The 17,384-nt window shown below is 38.1% G+C and overlaps 1 protein-coding gene across 13 annotated transcripts in view; it reads right to left on the bottom strand.

Moving 5' to 3' along the window:
• CADPS2 (calcium dependent secretion activator 2) overlaps positions 1-17,384 on the bottom strand; it is a 335,485-nt gene that overhangs the window by 46,545 nt on the left and 271,556 nt on the right. For 8 of the 13 annotated variants that reach the window (XM_075727950.1, XM_075727951.1, XM_075727954.1 and 5 more), the window contains 2 exons: positions 16,821-16,977; positions 7,851-7,992 (listed from right to left, as the gene is read on the bottom strand). In XM_075727950.1, coding sequence (XP_075584065.1) covers positions 7,851-7,992; positions 16,821-16,977 — 299 coding nt within the window. Of the gene's footprint in view, positions 1-7,602; positions 7,723-7,850; positions 7,993-16,820; positions 16,978-17,384 lie in introns of all 13 variants that reach the window. The other 5 variants (XM_075727943.1, XM_075727941.1, XM_075727942.1 and 2 more) reach the window with 1 other exon arrangement.

The raw sequence follows: 17,384 nt of genomic DNA, 5'->3' as shown, positions 1-17,384 counted from the left end.
TGCTCATTAATTCTAACTGAGGGAATAACGTCAGATCCCAGTGGAAAAAAGAAAACAGAAACTATTTAAAGAAATTTATGCACAAAAATTAAGGGGATTAATATGGCTCTATGTCATCTCAGATTGTCCACGTAGTTTTAAAGTTCTTCTTCCACCCTGAACCGATTACTAAATTTCAAGACGTTTGCTTGTGAAAGGATACAACAATTTAAGGCTAATCTTAGCAGTAACTACAGTTACGCTTCCGCTGTCACCGTGGATTAATTACATTTTCATGATGTGTTGTGCTGCAATGCTTGGGTTATTGTTTAAGGACAGTTACACTACGCAGCATGGCATTCCAGGATGTTAGTGACACAAGCAACCAAAACAGCCTGACAGTCCCAGTTCAGATCCAAATAGTTTAAATACGTCACTGCTGCCATTTTCTTTCTCCTGCCTCATGACAAAAGAACATCATTATCAAAGCGTTAAGGGATCCCAGCTCGCACGGAAGGAGTCAGTGAGTGCTGAGTGTGCTCAGAACAGAGCAGGGTCAGATTAAAAAACAAATGAAAAAATAGGAAGGACCACTAATATCCGACCACCTGATGCACCCCTCGGGCAGCAGCACCGCCAGCGGTTCACACCAGTGAGCCGAGACAGCTGGCGCTGAAGCGACGCAAAGCACAGCACACGCTCAGGGCTCTGAAGAGGCGGCACGGATGCGGCGGGAGCGCTGCTTTGCTCTCAGGGCACCCCGCCATCTTCCAGACCCACCCAACCGCCCCCTTGCCCCGCCGCCCTAACGCTACCACGGCTTCAGAGCCAACGCTGTCTTCCGCAACGCCGTCTCTCCGTGCCGAAAGGGGCTGCCGGGCCCGGTGCAGGGGGCAGCCAGCAAGGGCTGGGCAGCGGGTGACGAGCCGGGAGCAGCGGTGCCCGCCTAAGGAAAAGGCTGGCTCCGAGCGACCAACCCTGCCTTCGGCTTTGGTTTTAAGCGGCACGTGTTTTGACGTCTTCGTTACGCACAGGAGGATATCCCACAGTTTCAGACAGGCCTTTTTCATATTACGCATATTTTCCCCACTTACTTTAAACAGTAATTGTTAATTTTACATTTTTTTCGTGCTCCTGAAAGAAAACAGCAGAAACAGGAAAAAGGCCCATGGGACTGCTAAGATTACAACTTGCGTAGTTAAGGTTGGACCTGAACAGGGAGCGCTTTTATACACCGCTAACTTTAATTAAGAAATAGAAATAACAAACCACCAACACTCCTTAGGAAGCTTATAATCCTGTTGGACTGTTTCTTAAGTTATATGATAAGCAAATATTGAAGATTTCATTACATCTCCTGTGTACACTGGCAGTGAGTGAAGTTGTAGATGCTATGTTATACACAATATTCGATTCAAAAGTGACTTTGTCAATTTTTGAGATGACTGGGGTAAAAGAAGACAACAAATTATATAGGGACGGAAACCAGGACAATCTCAGTATATGTACTACAGTTGATAAGAACACATATTTTCTAGAAAACAAAACATACTTTCTCAGGAAACAGAACTACCATTTTTCATCATCAGATCATACAATTTAACCGTATTTTGTTCTTCCACAGTTTTTTTCTTTTTTGCCTAATGGACTTCCAAATGAAATTCTTTAGGACTCAGGAGGACTAATGTGCTCTCAATAACATCAATGTATTCTTATGCACGTTCACTCCCCGGTAGCCACTTAATTTGGTTTCATTATACTACCAAATAAAGTTTCACAATTATAATAAATGTAATAATAGACACAGGTTCATGAAACACTAATTCATTCTGTGAGAAACACTAATTCATTCATTCTCTTCTCATATAATTTTGAGGTCTCATTCTTCAATTTTTTATTCAGCATTGTCCAATGACATTTGAATTTGACTAACATATTATACTAGTAAGATGAGGAGGGAAAATAAAGTGCTACAAGAACAACTATCTATTCCTAGTTCACACATCCAGACACAAAGGTCTATTTTGTTTGTTAAGTGCTGCAGAAAACTGTAATTTCAATCAACTTGTTACTGCTATTTGTATCAGATACTTGTTTTATTTGGATTTTAGGATTTTTCCTGGCCCTTATTCAGTAAAAGCATTAGAAATGGTATTAATTGTCAGCAGATACCTCAATATCCTGAAGTGGTTGTACAGTCAAGAGATTTGCTTTCCCTAGTAGGAGCTGGTTATGTCACTTCAGGGCTTAATACTCCATAAAGTGTAACATGAAGAAGAGCCAAACTCAGTTTTTACTTCCTCCGGGCAGCAGAAGGAATTCCTGCATTCGAATCAAGCCACCAAAGCATTTGTATCTACATTGATAATTGCAGAACCATTTTTTTGTGAAGGGACAGGACACGTTCTTGGCTATTGAACAGTTTTTATTTCAACGTGTATGGTAAAGCTACTTCGATCTAATGAATGGAATAATATTGCTCTGCCAGGAAATTGAACTGGTACTCTTTTTTAAAAAAAATTATTTAATATAGTTATCTATATTTTTAAAATTAAGCACAAATTCCACTGTTTTGCTGGTCAAAACTTAAGCTTTCAGCAAGAGTTCTTTGTGCAAAAGGTACTATCTAGTTGTCCACTCTTTAACCAGGTCAAGGCAGTAAGAGAAGGTTTCCAATGATTAAAGAGGCAAATATGCCCATCTTAATTTTTTTTTTTTTTAACAGCAATTTAACTTTGTATTTGGTCACATTTTGACTGGGAGATTGGACCAGATACTTCCAGAAATCCATTTTAACCTAAATTATTTTACGGCTTTATGCCTTGCATCATACTGAACACAGCACAAAAAGGTCCAAGATATAATGTTTCTCCAAGACCCTGCAGAATATTAAACTTAAGAGCTGTACACAGTCTGCTAAGCAGTTCACTTATCCACTGACAGCTGAGAGAAGCAGCTTCCCACTAGGCTTGCCAGCTACCTAAGCAGTAGCAATTAGTCAAACGGTCCACTAATAAAGCACACTGGCTGCAAGATCAGCACACACACGATTCCAGAGTAGACACAGAATATGTCATTTCTTGCGTAGATGTCAAACTCCATAGGGTAGCTTGGGATATGAAAATATAGGAGAAATATTAAATATCTAAAAACATTCTCAATCAACCACAGGATTTAAAACCAGCTGGCTTCCATTCTTGTAGAATTTACCAAGGGCAATGATGGTGATTTTATAAACTACTGCAATTATCTTATTTTAAGGTTATTACTGAGTTACTACCCATTAGAGTTTTGTGGGGACTTTTTACAAAACAGGGCACCAGGTCTATGCCCTTTGCGAGCCCCCAGCTTGCAAGCTTCAGCTCTACTTCCTTCATGCTGCCTCAAGAAGTATATTCAGGGCTCAGAAAGTCAACTGAGAACTTCTTTAACAGAAAAGGATTTTCAATATTTACAGTGTCAACACCATTTGCCCCATGTCTCTATTTTCCATGAGCAGGTAAGGGGAAGGATGGAGCAGAACTTCAGTGCAGCAAGTAACCGCTTGTGTACAGTCCCTTAAAGATATTAGTGACAGAGTTACCTCACGGTTCCTCCTACTTAGTTCAAGAGTGAGGCAAGCTGAGGATCAAGCAACCAAAACACGTTTCTTGATTCTTCTTTCTTCCTGCATTTTAGTTTTTTTGGAAGAAAAGAAATTTGGCCCACAATATACATTTGTCTTCCAGAACACTCAAAAGAACTAGCTATATTCAAACCTCCTTATTCTACAGAAAGTAGATCAGCTAAATTTCACTACTCCATCAGTCCTGTGGCTATATTTTTAAATACCCATCCTTAAAAACACAAACCATGGCCTCCTTCCATTTTACTGCAGGCAAGCACTACAGCAGGAAGACATGGGGCACTACAGATGCAATCCTTCAGAACAGCACTGAAAGGTGGCCTCCTGACTTAGCACGCATGAACACACAGAGACATCCAGCACCGGAGCTCAGACACCTTCAGACCAGATCCCTTCATATCACAATCAGAGCGCTGCGACTGCTTCAGCCAGTCCCTCTTGTCACTCATTACAGCTGAGTCATAGCAGGAAGAATATAGCTGACACATTTCCTTTGACGTTGCCTGTTCTGGAAGACAAGACAGGAGCATCCTCCTGCAAGCAGGTATCTTATTCCATGTTTCCCCAGCCTTGAGTTTTGCTGAACCTGATGTTCTAGACTCGCACTAAATAGCAACAGACAACCTCAGGTCTGCATCTGCAATATTTTTGGTCAGTGAATCTATCTCATGTCTGCACTGAAAATAATAATGTACAAATGAAACCATATACAATTAAAATTACCCACAAATCTAACTTAAAAGCCACATCCAGAAGAGGCATAGAAATTAAATTTAAAATATGAAATGGAACAAAAATGCAATTTAAAGTAGTACATTTGCATTAATGAATAAGTAATGACACCCCACCCCACCCCCCTTATTCTGGCTGATTAGAAGCTTTTACAGAATATTCAAACTTTTTTGCTTTTTCAGGATGCTGTCTTCAGCCAAATGGAACAGTAATTCACAGTGCTCTGCATGTCTAGCCAAGGTGTCCTCTGAGTTGTCCTCTCCTGAGACCAATCAAGAAAAATAGACTACTATTCATAACACTTTCCCCTTTTCATATCTCCCTTTCCAAAGCCCAATAATAAAAGCTTAAGCCAAAACAACTGAAAACGAGGTAATCTTCCTAAGTGCTGTTATAAGCAGCATACATTTACTGCTCCAAAACATGCGATCAAGGAAAAAAAAATTGCAACAGTGAATTAAAAAATATAAACAATCTTCTCTAGTAATGTTCAAAAGAATTGCAGCACCTTTTAGGTGAAAGAGAGGAAAATCTGTTTTCATCAATAAAGCACACGAAGAAATGACTAACTGTGAATGCCTCTCCAGCAAAAGTTCTTAGGTAGGCACATAATAGCTCTGTTGAATATGAATGGACTTAAATGTGAACGTAAGAGCATGAACACGAACATTAGTAAAGTTTGGAGAATATGAAATCTTCCTATTGCAGCCAAAATAAACACAGGCCTTTGCATTCTCAGTAAACATTTAACTATAACTCAGCTCACAGACTATTTTCTCTCATTCTTTTTATCTGTAGATTCTTCATTGTGTAATTCAAATTGATAATGATTAAATGGCCAAAATCATCACTTCCAAAGAGAAAGAGAGAAGTCCAGCACAACTTAGTGACATACGTAGTCATCTTCTTGCAAAAGCATCAGCTGCGTGGCCGGGAGGAGGGAGCACAGCGGACTGGGAGAGAAAGACTTGGGGGAGTCAGTGGGGAGAAGGAGCCACCTGCGATGTCTGACAAAGCAGGGCCTGGGCTCCTGAATTTAGGTGCCTCCACTGACTCTATGTGCAATACAATATGCCACTCTAATCCACTTGGGGTGGGCGTTCATCACATCGAAAGGGAAAACGGACAAGAAACACCGGGTTTTGCTTAACAGATATTGGAGCCTAGGTATTTGGTTACTCCCCACTGGAGAATTTAACTAGAAAAAGGAAGCTTTATTCTTCCTGAAAAGGATGGGATGGGAGCAGTGGGGGAAATAAAACCCTCCTGCTTTTCATGTAATAGTAAAAGTAAGCCACTTCTTCTGGCGGAAGCTGAGACACCGTAACCAGCAGGAAAGAGGAAACTCATTAGCTTGGGAGGAGGAATAACTAGCTCGCAGAGCCCTCACTTTTATTTTTTGATCCAAATGCAATACATGGCCATTCTAATAAGTTACTTGGCTCTTCAGTAGGACGCAGGTAGGCTGATTCTTAAAATACTACCTGAATTCCACAGTATTACAAAGGTAACTTAATACTACCTGCAGTTTTGAATGTTAGTTTATACGCATTTCATAAAACACAACTTCATAGCTCTATGTTTGGGGAAAAAGAACATGAAGAGGTGTCTACAGTGGAGTCAGCACCTTGGCAGACCTCTTCTCAAATGCTGTGCGGGGTGGCTGAAAGGGGATGATGGCCTTACAGAGGCCACACTGCAGTGGGGATACTGCTCGTCCCCACTTCTCTTGAGAAGCAGCAGAGCGACAGCTACTGCTGGCAAGCGCTTACAGCACATGTCAGCCTCAGTGTTCACCGAACGCTTTGAAAACCTCACTGATTAGTTTAGGATGTTATGCATACTTTGCCATACACACCATGAACCTTAATACCAAAAAATGGGCAAGGGGGATGAGCCGATGTCTAAATTTCACTGTACTCGCACATTTTTTGACAATACAGTCTAGGAATTTATTGCTACACCAAAACCTTCATTTAGGAGAGATGTACCACTATAATCCTCCAACCTGAATCCATATTTATTAGACATTAATTATAAATTCAGTATTCAAAATACATGAATTTTAATATGTACAAGTTATTTTTACTGGATGGGGCTGCTAGAATACAGACTGTAAGAAGACCACATCTCAGATTATAACAAGTCTTAACTCTTTAAAGCTATTCTTTAAAAAAAAAGTAACCCTTGAAAGGATGGGAATAACAGGAGGAACTGAATAGCAGAAGACCAATTAGTTTCTATTCAAAGCTGAAATGACTTGCATAAACACATCAGGTGAAACCTAGCATTATATAGTAAACACAAAAGGTACCAAAGCCAAGGATTAAGAAGAATTTTGTCACCTTTTAGGGGAATTAGCAGCAGAACAACAATCATAATACTCAACAGACAAGTGCCAGAAGGCTGGCAGAGCACAAACTATCAACTCTTGCAGTAATGGATCTGAGTGCTTGTTAGGAGTGTTTAACTCTGTCATAAAGCTTGAGAAGGCAATACTTGGCTTGAAATCATATTATCAAGCTTTGCATCTTGAACATATGTTTTCTGAAGTCTTTCACATTCATCCTTTCCTAATACAACTTCAGCTAAAATATGGCTCTTCCTGAGCCTTTCTCTAACGTATATGAATGTGTCCTCACACAGAAATCTGTCCTATAACTATAGGAATACTCCCACAGAACAGGGCATGTCTGCTCTATTTTAAGGAAAGAGCACTGAAGTGTTGAGGAGAAATCAAAAAGAAATACGTATTTTTTCAAACAGACAAAAAAATGGATGTACTTCTATTCTGGGTACTTACTAACCTTCTACTATTTCCCTGTAACATGGATATTTAATCTAATGACAATATTTGCAATCCATGATTTTCAGAACCAACAATACAATGAGTTAATCAAACCCATGCAAAAATACGATGGGCTGCCTCACTTTACAAAACCATGATCTAAAATCAATTATCCAAAAGGTTCCCCACTGCTTATCAATTCAGAAGAATCATTAGGTTGTTTAGGGTATTAGTACCATTCATACTATGACAGACCTGCGCCAAGTTGATTTTGTAAGTTATCAGGTTTAAGACTGCTACATTTTAATGCACTAGAAAGCGCAACTCACTAACAGTCCATGCTTGGCTCACTCCCAAGAAACAATAATTTCCAACTAAGAGATCATAAACACCATGCAATCCAAATACAGCTGCACAGAACACTAGCAAGGCCATGCAGAGCTGACATACAGTCAGAAGGTTATTGAAGAATACACACGTGGAGTCATACAAAGAAGTCATCCAGGTTGGTGTAGTAAAGCTAGGTATTTGTGGAAGGTTAAGAGGCAAACTTGGAACTTTTGGAAGAGCTACATTAGGAAGACTGTTGGTGATGCTCCTGTGAAGAAATAAACAATGTAGGAATACAATAAAAAATAGAATATTTAGAGGACAACGGGGAGAACACCTGATTACACAGAAAGCTATAGGCAGGTGCTTTGTTCAGATCTTGTAGAAAGCACTTACTTGACAGGTTGCCACGACTCTTGTTCAAGACCTCTGTGAATGGACTGGGCAATTGATGATTCCATGAGATCAATGTAGCGGATGACCATGGGAACAAAAATTTCTTGCAGGTGCTTGTGAAACTTTCCATTGCACAAAAATGCTTTAAAAACAAACAAAACACAAATAAACAATGTCAGGCCTTTCCCTACTTTATTTTGCTATAGGAAAAAGTATCTCTTAAAATGTTTTATTACACAAAAGCAGTTTAAGAACAAGATCCAGCCTGTGTAGGAAATACAGTTCATAAAAGATAAATGAAATGCTCCATGAGGGCACTGCAGTACATTTTAAGCTGCCACTGTTATGAAAACTAGGCATATACTGAAGGTCTTTGTTGAACCAGAACACTTTTGCATCTTCTTAAAATTAATAATATACTTTGCTGAATCTAAGCCTTAGCAATTTTGTTCAATACTTAGACACCAAGACAGAACAAAAAAACCAAACCAAAAAAATGCTATTTGAATGTCATTCAATTGCTTTCATTCTTCTTTTGCTAAGAAGAACAAAGGTTACAGTAAAACATTCCAGCCTCACTAGGCTATGTGCAAAAATACAGAGGTATACAGCATTTCCTCCAGATTGCTTAATGGAAAAAGGCAATATGTGACATATGAGTGTTTGGGGGAATAAGAACAGTTTACCCATCTGCTCTGTGTCCTGGGGAGCTGGCAAAGTCCTGAATCACTGCCTATAGCTACACAGGACATTCAATGAGCTCTTGAATAGAAAACATTTCTTGGTATGCCTATGCATGTCCATATATAAAAATCTCAAAGGCCAGAGCTCACCACCAGAATCCTGGCTTTTCTCATCCTGACATGTGCACAAACCTCACCAAGACACCCACAAACAAAAGTACCTCCGAGCCAGTCTGTGTTCATGTGAAACTCAGCCCCAGTAGCCACACTTGCCTCTCCTCTGCCCTCTCAACTGTCTTGCAAAATTTTAAAGGACACTAACTCTACGCTTCTCTTCTGGAAGTTTGCTAATTCACTGGTGTGATTATCTCCAACTTTACAGCAATTGTAGTTTTATGACTATTTAAAGGAAGTCTTTACACCTAGAACACCTCGAAGTGTTCTCTTGGGTTTTGAAAGAAACGGAGTTGACTGGTGAGCATACTATAAGCATGAAGCATATTACTCAAGTAAAGTAGCTATAAGCAGTAGAAAATGAGCAGCTTCACAGATGGGGTTTACTGCATGAAAAACTGTATACACAGTGAAAACTGAAGGTACTTAAAACCTGAAAATTCATCTGCCATCACCACTGCTTGTCCCTGTACTCCCTGAAATGTTCTCTTAGCAAATCCTAACTCTTAGCACACTAATGTCCTGTCCCACCAAGTATTTCAGTTTCATGTTTTGAATGTGTCTGTGCTCACCCATTAATCCAGCACTATTATTAGGACCCATAAGAATATTCCCATGTGTACAGGGAAATCATACAGGCAAGCTGAGCCACAGAGAGAAAGTTTCATGATTTTGGTAGCCCACCTTATCTCCCACCCATATTCTGTTGTTTTAAATTCTCTTGTGGGTTTCTCCTCCCACCTAGTCCTGCATCCAGGCTTCTCATTTGATTTGGATGGGTATCACAACTGCATTTTGAGAAGGCTTCCTCCTCTTCCTAAGAAGAAAAGGCTGGATAATGGGGCTTAAAACCATGGAAACCATCTCATAAAATTACAATCCCTCTTGCTCCACTACTGGTACAAATCCATGTATAACATATAAAAATAATCTCTGTAACTTCCCGAAACTCCTTTGCCTTCCATTCCTGAATGATGTCTGTGACAAACTGAACCTGGGAGAGATGGTGACTATGGGAAAAATATGTCAAGTTTCAGTTCCCTATTGCTACTTGTATTGCAAGGAAGTGCCTTTGTTGCTGAATGTCTGGACACTAATATTGTATTTTTTTTCTTGAATACAATGATCTGAAAGCAAGAACTATTCTCTTGAAAATGTCCTTGTAGAGTAATGGGAAATTATGTATTAGTCACTTTTACCTAAGGAGACAATACTAATGCAGTCAGCTCTCTCTGGTTTTGTTCACCTGCCTCTCTCTTGCTAAGAATTTTGAAACTTTTAGCTAATTTCAACCGTATCACACAGAGGGGTGGAGATATCACATATATGAAGTTTCATGAAAACAGGCAGCTAGGTAGCAGGCAGAGATTATTAGGGTTTCCACTGAGAAAAAGGCAGCGGCATAGGCTCATCTCTTATTAAACACATGAGAATCCACCCTTGAGAGTACCTATGAGTCCATTACAAACATGCTCCATTATTTACACTGCTCATAGAACTACTTGTTAACTAGCTAGTTCTGGCATAATTATTCATATATCAGGCATTCAAAACAGTGTTATTTTTCCTTATATTTATATATCTTAAAATTGCAGCATCAGTGATCAGCAGTAATAACTGAGGCGGCTTTGGATATTAACACAAAGGTGTGCAAGCTTGCGCATACACCGTGTGTTTCACAGTAAACAGCTGATGAACATTGCCTTTGAGAAACAAAAGGTGGCTGGTATCAAGCTGCATATTAGGCTGATTTTTCAAGGCAACTTTGAGCTTAAAACCAACAACAAGAATACAACTGTGTCAATTAAGTCAATTTTGCTGCTTTATAGTGAATCAGTACAGGACTGGCATTAATCAGGCAATCACAGTTACTTGAAGGGATGAGCTTGTAGTTTACTGTTTTCTGAGCACACCGCAGAAATTCCTGCTACAAGCCCTACTCTGGGAATTACAGTAATAAAGCCTCATGGGCAGGAGGGCGACTCTTGTTATTCCGAAGTCAGAATGAAATTTAAAGAACTTACAGGCAATAAAAGCTGTTCAACTAAAAAAGCTGAATCATTTCCCTAACATCCCGGCAGCAGTCTTTGCAGGGAAGTGAAACTTTCTAAAATGATGCCAAGACTCTTAATCTGACTGCACCTCCACAGAGATCCCTCTGTATGTGGGCACACAAGTGAGAATGCTGTCTCAGATCAACAACTCGGTGAGCATTCTGTTTTCCCAGGGCTGAGGACATGGCAGCTCTGATTTACCCATCTGGAGATCTCCGTCAAGGATTACTGCAGGGCAGGGAAAAAAATCAGAGCACAGGGGTAGGTGATATAGCTGAGTATCATCAGCAGACTCATGGCACTCTACCCTATGATTTGAATTGATCTTGCCAAAAGGTACCACCTGTGCATCAAAGCAGATGGGAAACAAGAGATCCTTGAGGAAATGTCATACTTCAAATCCCTCAACTACCACTTGTCTTCAAAGCTATGTAGCTTAATTCTCCATTGTCTTGTCAATATAGACACCCCACACCCTCTTCATATGAGCCATCTCAAATTCACACAAACAACAACAAAATGAAAGCCTATGCCAGGGCAAACTAATGCGTATACAATATTAATGGAAAACAGATTGCAGGAACAGAAACCGATCCCCATATGAAAAATCCTTGAAATACTGAAGTCAAAGATGAAAGTTATTCAACTTCTACATATTAGGTAGCTGAAATATATTAAAATATGACAAGAAAAGCCCAGAGATGAAAAGTACAGTCTAATAATGCAGAACTGGAATGAGGTTTCTCCTCTGCCAGCAGGAAAAGAATCTAGTGTGCTTGTGTACATCAGAAGCTGTGGGGCTTGCTTTGCTTATACATATACAGGCAAAGTTTAGGACTTCTCCTCGAGTTGGCATGTTAAGCTGTCCTCAAGAGCTTCTGCAGAATCAAAGCAAAAGCAAGGTTAACATGAGTCTCTTTTCCACTGACAAAATTAGCACTTTGGCAGACAGTCTATAATTATCCTGCTCTCCATAGGATTCTCGGGAAGGCAACACTTGGATTTTTTGGCACATTTTTAAATCCAAAATAAAACCAATAAATTTCAAGAAGGAAATTTCCTTGGGGGTCCATATTCTATTTGTAGCAGTTGAAAATCATCCAATAACCTGAAAAAAAAAAGCTTATATTTCCATTAATTTCCTGTTTATATTACATTCTGCCTCCACAGAGCATTTATTGATCAGTTACTTAAATCGTGGTGAAAATTGCAAGCATCTCAGCTTAAATACAAATTGTTGTGCATTTTTACATATAAGACATTAAATGTGAATTTTAGAAATGCACTATATGGAAGCAAGCTCAAAATTTATTTAAGAAGTAAAAATTTCCCTCCTTGTCAGAACTTTGGCAATAAAATTGCGCAGAACTTCATCTTTACAAGACAGAGTGACACAAACAGCTTACTGCACAATTTTCTTGTGCCTACAACACCCACTCAGTCAAAAAGGTTATTGGATATTCTGGTAAGCAATTATGCAGCTTGAGTTAGCTCTCAGTATCAGTAAACAAAACATGTAGCTCTAAACTGAAGGCAGGTTATTATTTCAAAGCAGCTCCTAATAGGAGCAAAACCAGTAAGTCCCTGATCTAAGAAAAGATTCCCACTACATTTAATAAGAAATATAAGGTTTGATGAAAGGTATCTTTATGTGTGGCTATAAACTACATTAAATCCACATTTTTTTCTATCGCCACCTTGTAGTTTAAGATAGGGGCTATGATGTTATACATAAATTCTAGTACAAAAGTGGTACACAGGCTCTAACAAAGCTGGGAGGTGATGCTGTCTTTGGTGGTGTTTGCTACTCCACTACTAGCAACAGCAACAGTGGAAAAAATATATCAGAGAATTCCTGTTTGAAATCAATAGCCATGACAATGGCAATGGCTTTCAAGAGGCTAACACTCAACATGCTGTTTTTTCTAAATCAGCTTCATCAGACTGTCTACAGGAGTACTATGGCTGAGTTAGAGAATGTACACAGACTTTTTACTGAGTAATACTTGATGGGAAATGAAGATTATGAGTTAACTTTATAATACTCCTAGTTTTGACTGATCTGTGCCAATGTAGTAATGCAATAATGCTGAGCAACAGCACAGTACATAGTGTCAGCAAGAGCAGAATATTGAATATACAATTGAAAAACTTCTAAAATAAGCCAAATATATGAACACTTCATGTAACTATGCATGTGCCACTAGACACTGTCTTAAACGAAGAAGAATTAATACATGTCTGTCTTGAGGCACTAAAAACCTGATTAATCTGAATAATTAAATAACTACAGAAAGCAAATTGCCCTCTAGAGCAGGTCCCTTCATAACACAATTTATAGGCTCTGTGGACAAAAGGTAATGTGGTCAGTACAGAAAATAAGATACAGTCCCGGCACAACCATGTCCTTTTTTCCTCTATAAATACCCAGTTCAGGAAAAAATAATTTTGCTATCATGGAGAGGTATTGGGTACTGTGATCTCTGGAAAATCTGCAAAGCTTTACACAGTCAGGCATAATTGTGTATGAACAATAGAAACTCTGGAGATCATTAAAATGTATACTATAAAAGCAGCTACAATTTTTTTTCAAACCTTTACATTTTGAAAAATCACAACAAATTTATCTACAATCTATTACTCATCTCCACAGTACATGTAATTTTTTAAATCACTTCTTGTTACTTGTTAGCTCTTGTCAGAAAAGCTGAAATATTTTATAGGATTGGAAGATCATACTTCTCCACCCATTTTTTAAGTAGTTCTTCAGTTAGACTTAACAGGAAAGCAGTCATTGACGAGCTCACTGATGAACTCTTAATTGCTGTGGAATAAAGTCAGAAAAAAATGGAGAAGCTTACAGTGACTCAAAACGGAGTCCTTCATAACAGAAATGTGAAGCTTCATTCAGGACTCTGCCTTCCTCCCCCCTTTTACTTCATGGAAAGTTATACGCTGTATTGGAAAATTTTTTTCTCATTGTTAAATGAATATTGGCTTTGAAATATTCAGCTTGGATCTTGTACAATGTTTCGTATATACTATGCAAAATAACACATCTGATATTATTTGAATAGCAAACACTGCATTTTCATTATCTCACAGTCCTTTTAATATTATATTTTAGTGACATAGTTATAAAAATAGTCTTACATGTAAGTTTTCTTTAATGCTGTAAATGTTAGATTGTTTCTTTATTGTTAGGAGTTCGCTCATGTCAGGTTTACGTGAAAACTGACTCCTGCATCGAAGATTTAGAGCTCATTTAAAGCTCTTGAGATAGAATAACACGCAGGTGTCAGTCCTCCAAATTTCACTGAAGATTAACCTAATATGCAATATGGTGACCTAACAGTTCTTCATTTGAAAGAAATCTGAAAAGTAATCTCTGATATAGCCGGAGAGTGAGAATAACCCAGTGGGATTTCCACCTCTTCATTTCCTAATGAGTTTTTTGATAATGAGAGGTGACTTTGCCAGTCACTGTGGGCTCTATTATGGCTAATTTACTCCACTTCACTCTCCTTGTTAATTATTAACACTAGCCTTTTTATCCTCATGAGACCACATTCCAGTTTTTCCCTTTTTAGATTTTTTTTCTAAATCTATCTTTACGAAGGTGATAGTTTTCAGGAAAAGGTTTTCACTTAGGGTAAAGCCAGAATTATTTATTTCATTTGGAAGACTGTAAAATTGTTTATATAAGCATGGGGAGCTCTTTCTAATGGCTTTAATGCACTTGCAAGGTGAAAAGGCTGTTAATTAAAGAATAAACACTGAGGTATGTTCCACGTGGGAATCAGTTCTTGGTAGAATGGTCACTTGCCACTTGCTAACATATCCACTGATTAAAAGGTGACTAATTTCCATGGTTGCTTTCCAATAGTTCTGGGAAAAAAAAAGTGTATAATTTTCCAGATGGCTTTCACTTGCCAGAAACTGTCATTTACTATATCTATTACCATTAGGGAATTACCGAAATTGGTATACAGGTGTGACATTTCATACAGCAGTCGTTTCGGATCCTTCAGTTAAGGTTTTACAGTCTTTCTAATAATTGCTTCGACATGAAATTTTTCATAAAATGGTTTTCCTAAGGTTGTTTTAATAATTTAGCATTATTATCCATTTAATGTTTTAAGGAAAGAAAAGACAGTAGCCTACCAGCACCCTCTTTGCACGTGACGACAGCCCTTGTTTGTTTCTGTCACTTCTCTTGGGTTGGAACCAAAGTGCAAAGGAACGCAAACGACACAATAGCGTAGATAAAACTGATGCCACAAATCCTTCTTGTGAGACTACTGTAAAATACCTCCATAGCTTTCAGAAACCAAATAACTGCTTTAAGTGCACATAACATCACGACCAGAAACATGCTTCCTAAACTGAAAATGTAAGATGGTAAGAAAGACACCTGAATATAGGCTTCGGATTTTTAATCTAGATTTTAGATGATTGGACACCCACTTCAAGTAATGCAGAACCCACCTTGCAGGAGTCTAACTCTTACAAGACCTGCCCCAAGACTGAAGAATTCCTACACCCTTCCGAGCAGCCTTCTAAACTGAGTTTGAATTACTACCAGCATGGCAATTTTAATACATTTCTGTAGTTGTAGTTTGTTCAACAAGGGATCCAGATGAAACATTTGTGAATATCTTAAAAAACAAACAAAGGGAAACACTGACAGATACATTTTCTTTCAGTAGGATAACACGTGAAAAAAGAAATAATCAGGAATATGGCATTTAATGTATTGCTAAATGTCAGGTATGGAAACATAATTAATGAAAAGAGACCTCTAAGACCGGATGTTAATGTTAGTTCGCTCTGTCCTAGACCACATCCAACGTGGTGCAATAACAGTGACTTTCAACAATCCTGTTTAAGATTCAGCTTTAGTTTAGTGGACCTGTCCATTGGCCCCTTTCCCTCCATGACATTTGTCATTCATCACATTACAGTGAATTGTACATCTGCTAGTTGCTCCAGTTCATGGTGCTGTGGCCAACAGGTACTATACTGAGACAACCTACATATTTCAATAAACACTTGGCAGCTAATGTTAACAATAATACAATGATAAAAAATATAGGTTGCAATATGTGTAACTTTTGAGAAAAGCTCTTGAATACTCTTTCCCATTCTTTCAGTCAAGCAGTTTCCATACATGGAGCTAAAATTCTTAAAAGCTATTGAATTTCCACAGAAATGAAATTAATTTTCCAAGAAGAGTTAAAAATGAGTTCTTGTATTTATAATAAAAACATCAAATTTTGGAATAACTTCAATCATTGAATAAAAATAGCATTCCTATCTCCAAACTAATAAAAAACCCCAGTGGGTAATACACATAGAATATGTGTAAACTTATAAAATGTAGCACAAATATATTTTTTTCTTTACGATGCCTTAAAATGTTAGGGGAAATTACTTGTCTGCAAACTAGGGTGCAATTCAATGTTTTTAAAAGAGCATCTAATCCATTGTTTTTGGTTATTTCCTTAATTCCATTATTAAAATCCCTTTCACACAACAATGGCCCAGGAGACCACTTAACACAGCTATCTGAAATTTTGGTTTCCAACTCAAATAATAATACAACAATACACCGAGTGAAAATAACAGTCTGATTTGTTCTGTGTATCTCACCGCATTCATGGTAAGCCTACAATATCTTTATAGACATAACTAGTCTGAAAGTAGTTTACATGAAAGCTTAGAAGGAAGTATTAACTACAATTTCGTTTAAGTAGTATAGATTAAACGTGAGATATTAAATGCACATTATGCTGCTTGTACATCATTGATTTAAAATTGAGCAATTTGTGATACTGAATGGTTAAAGGATTGCCAGAATAAGGACTGATATGGTGCAAGGATACAGAGAAACTGCTCAATGTCCAAGAAATCTCCATTTATAACACCAGGATATTTATCATAAACATGGGCACTGCTACTTTTATTTTGAGAATTATATTAATTAGAAATACATTTCTAAGGTGTGGGCACATTGAAAAATCTTATGCACACAATGAGTAAAAAACTTAAGATCTTACTGTCGTTTCTGAGGGCATTATTCAGCAGCTGGAAAAGTGGGAAGCTGTCCCAGGAGTCCTGCGGCTGTGCCTCGAGTGCTGAATCCATATCAACAGAATAAAGAGACAAAAACTTCTCTGCATGCTCAGCCAATAATTCTGGCCACCAAGCGAACGCCTGCAAACATGACAAAATACAATTACTAAACACGAGTCATAAAGCAAAGAGTTGTGTTGTATCTATGGCAAAATACATTTGGATATGTCACTTCATGTCCTACCTCATTTGGGGAGGATGAACAGGCCAAGTGAAAAATGTGAAAATGTTTTATAAAACCTTGCATCAAAAATGTAAGAAATCAAATAGATTATGCTAGGAAAGACGATATAATCAGAACAAAAATGTAACACAACAAGTCAAAAAAGGATTATAAATCCCTGCAACTTTCTTTGCCAGAGCGCAAAGAAAAGAACGAAGGCCTCAGCCTTGAAATGTTACTGTACATGCTTTTTTTTATTTCATTCAATTCTAAGGCTAAAAGTAATCAGATTAATTTATTTTTCATATAAATTCTTGTGAATACA

The sequence above is a fragment of the Pelecanus crispus genome, chromosome 1 (genome assembly GCF_030463565.1).
Source record: "Pelecanus crispus isolate bPelCri1 chromosome 1, bPelCri1.pri, whole genome shotgun sequence".
In the NCBI taxonomy this organism is placed as follows: domain Eukaryota; kingdom Metazoa; phylum Chordata; class Aves; order Pelecaniformes; family Pelecanidae; genus Pelecanus; species Pelecanus crispus.
Note: the sequence above shows the minus strand (reverse complement) of the source record. Positions and strands in the feature narration are given on the sequence as shown.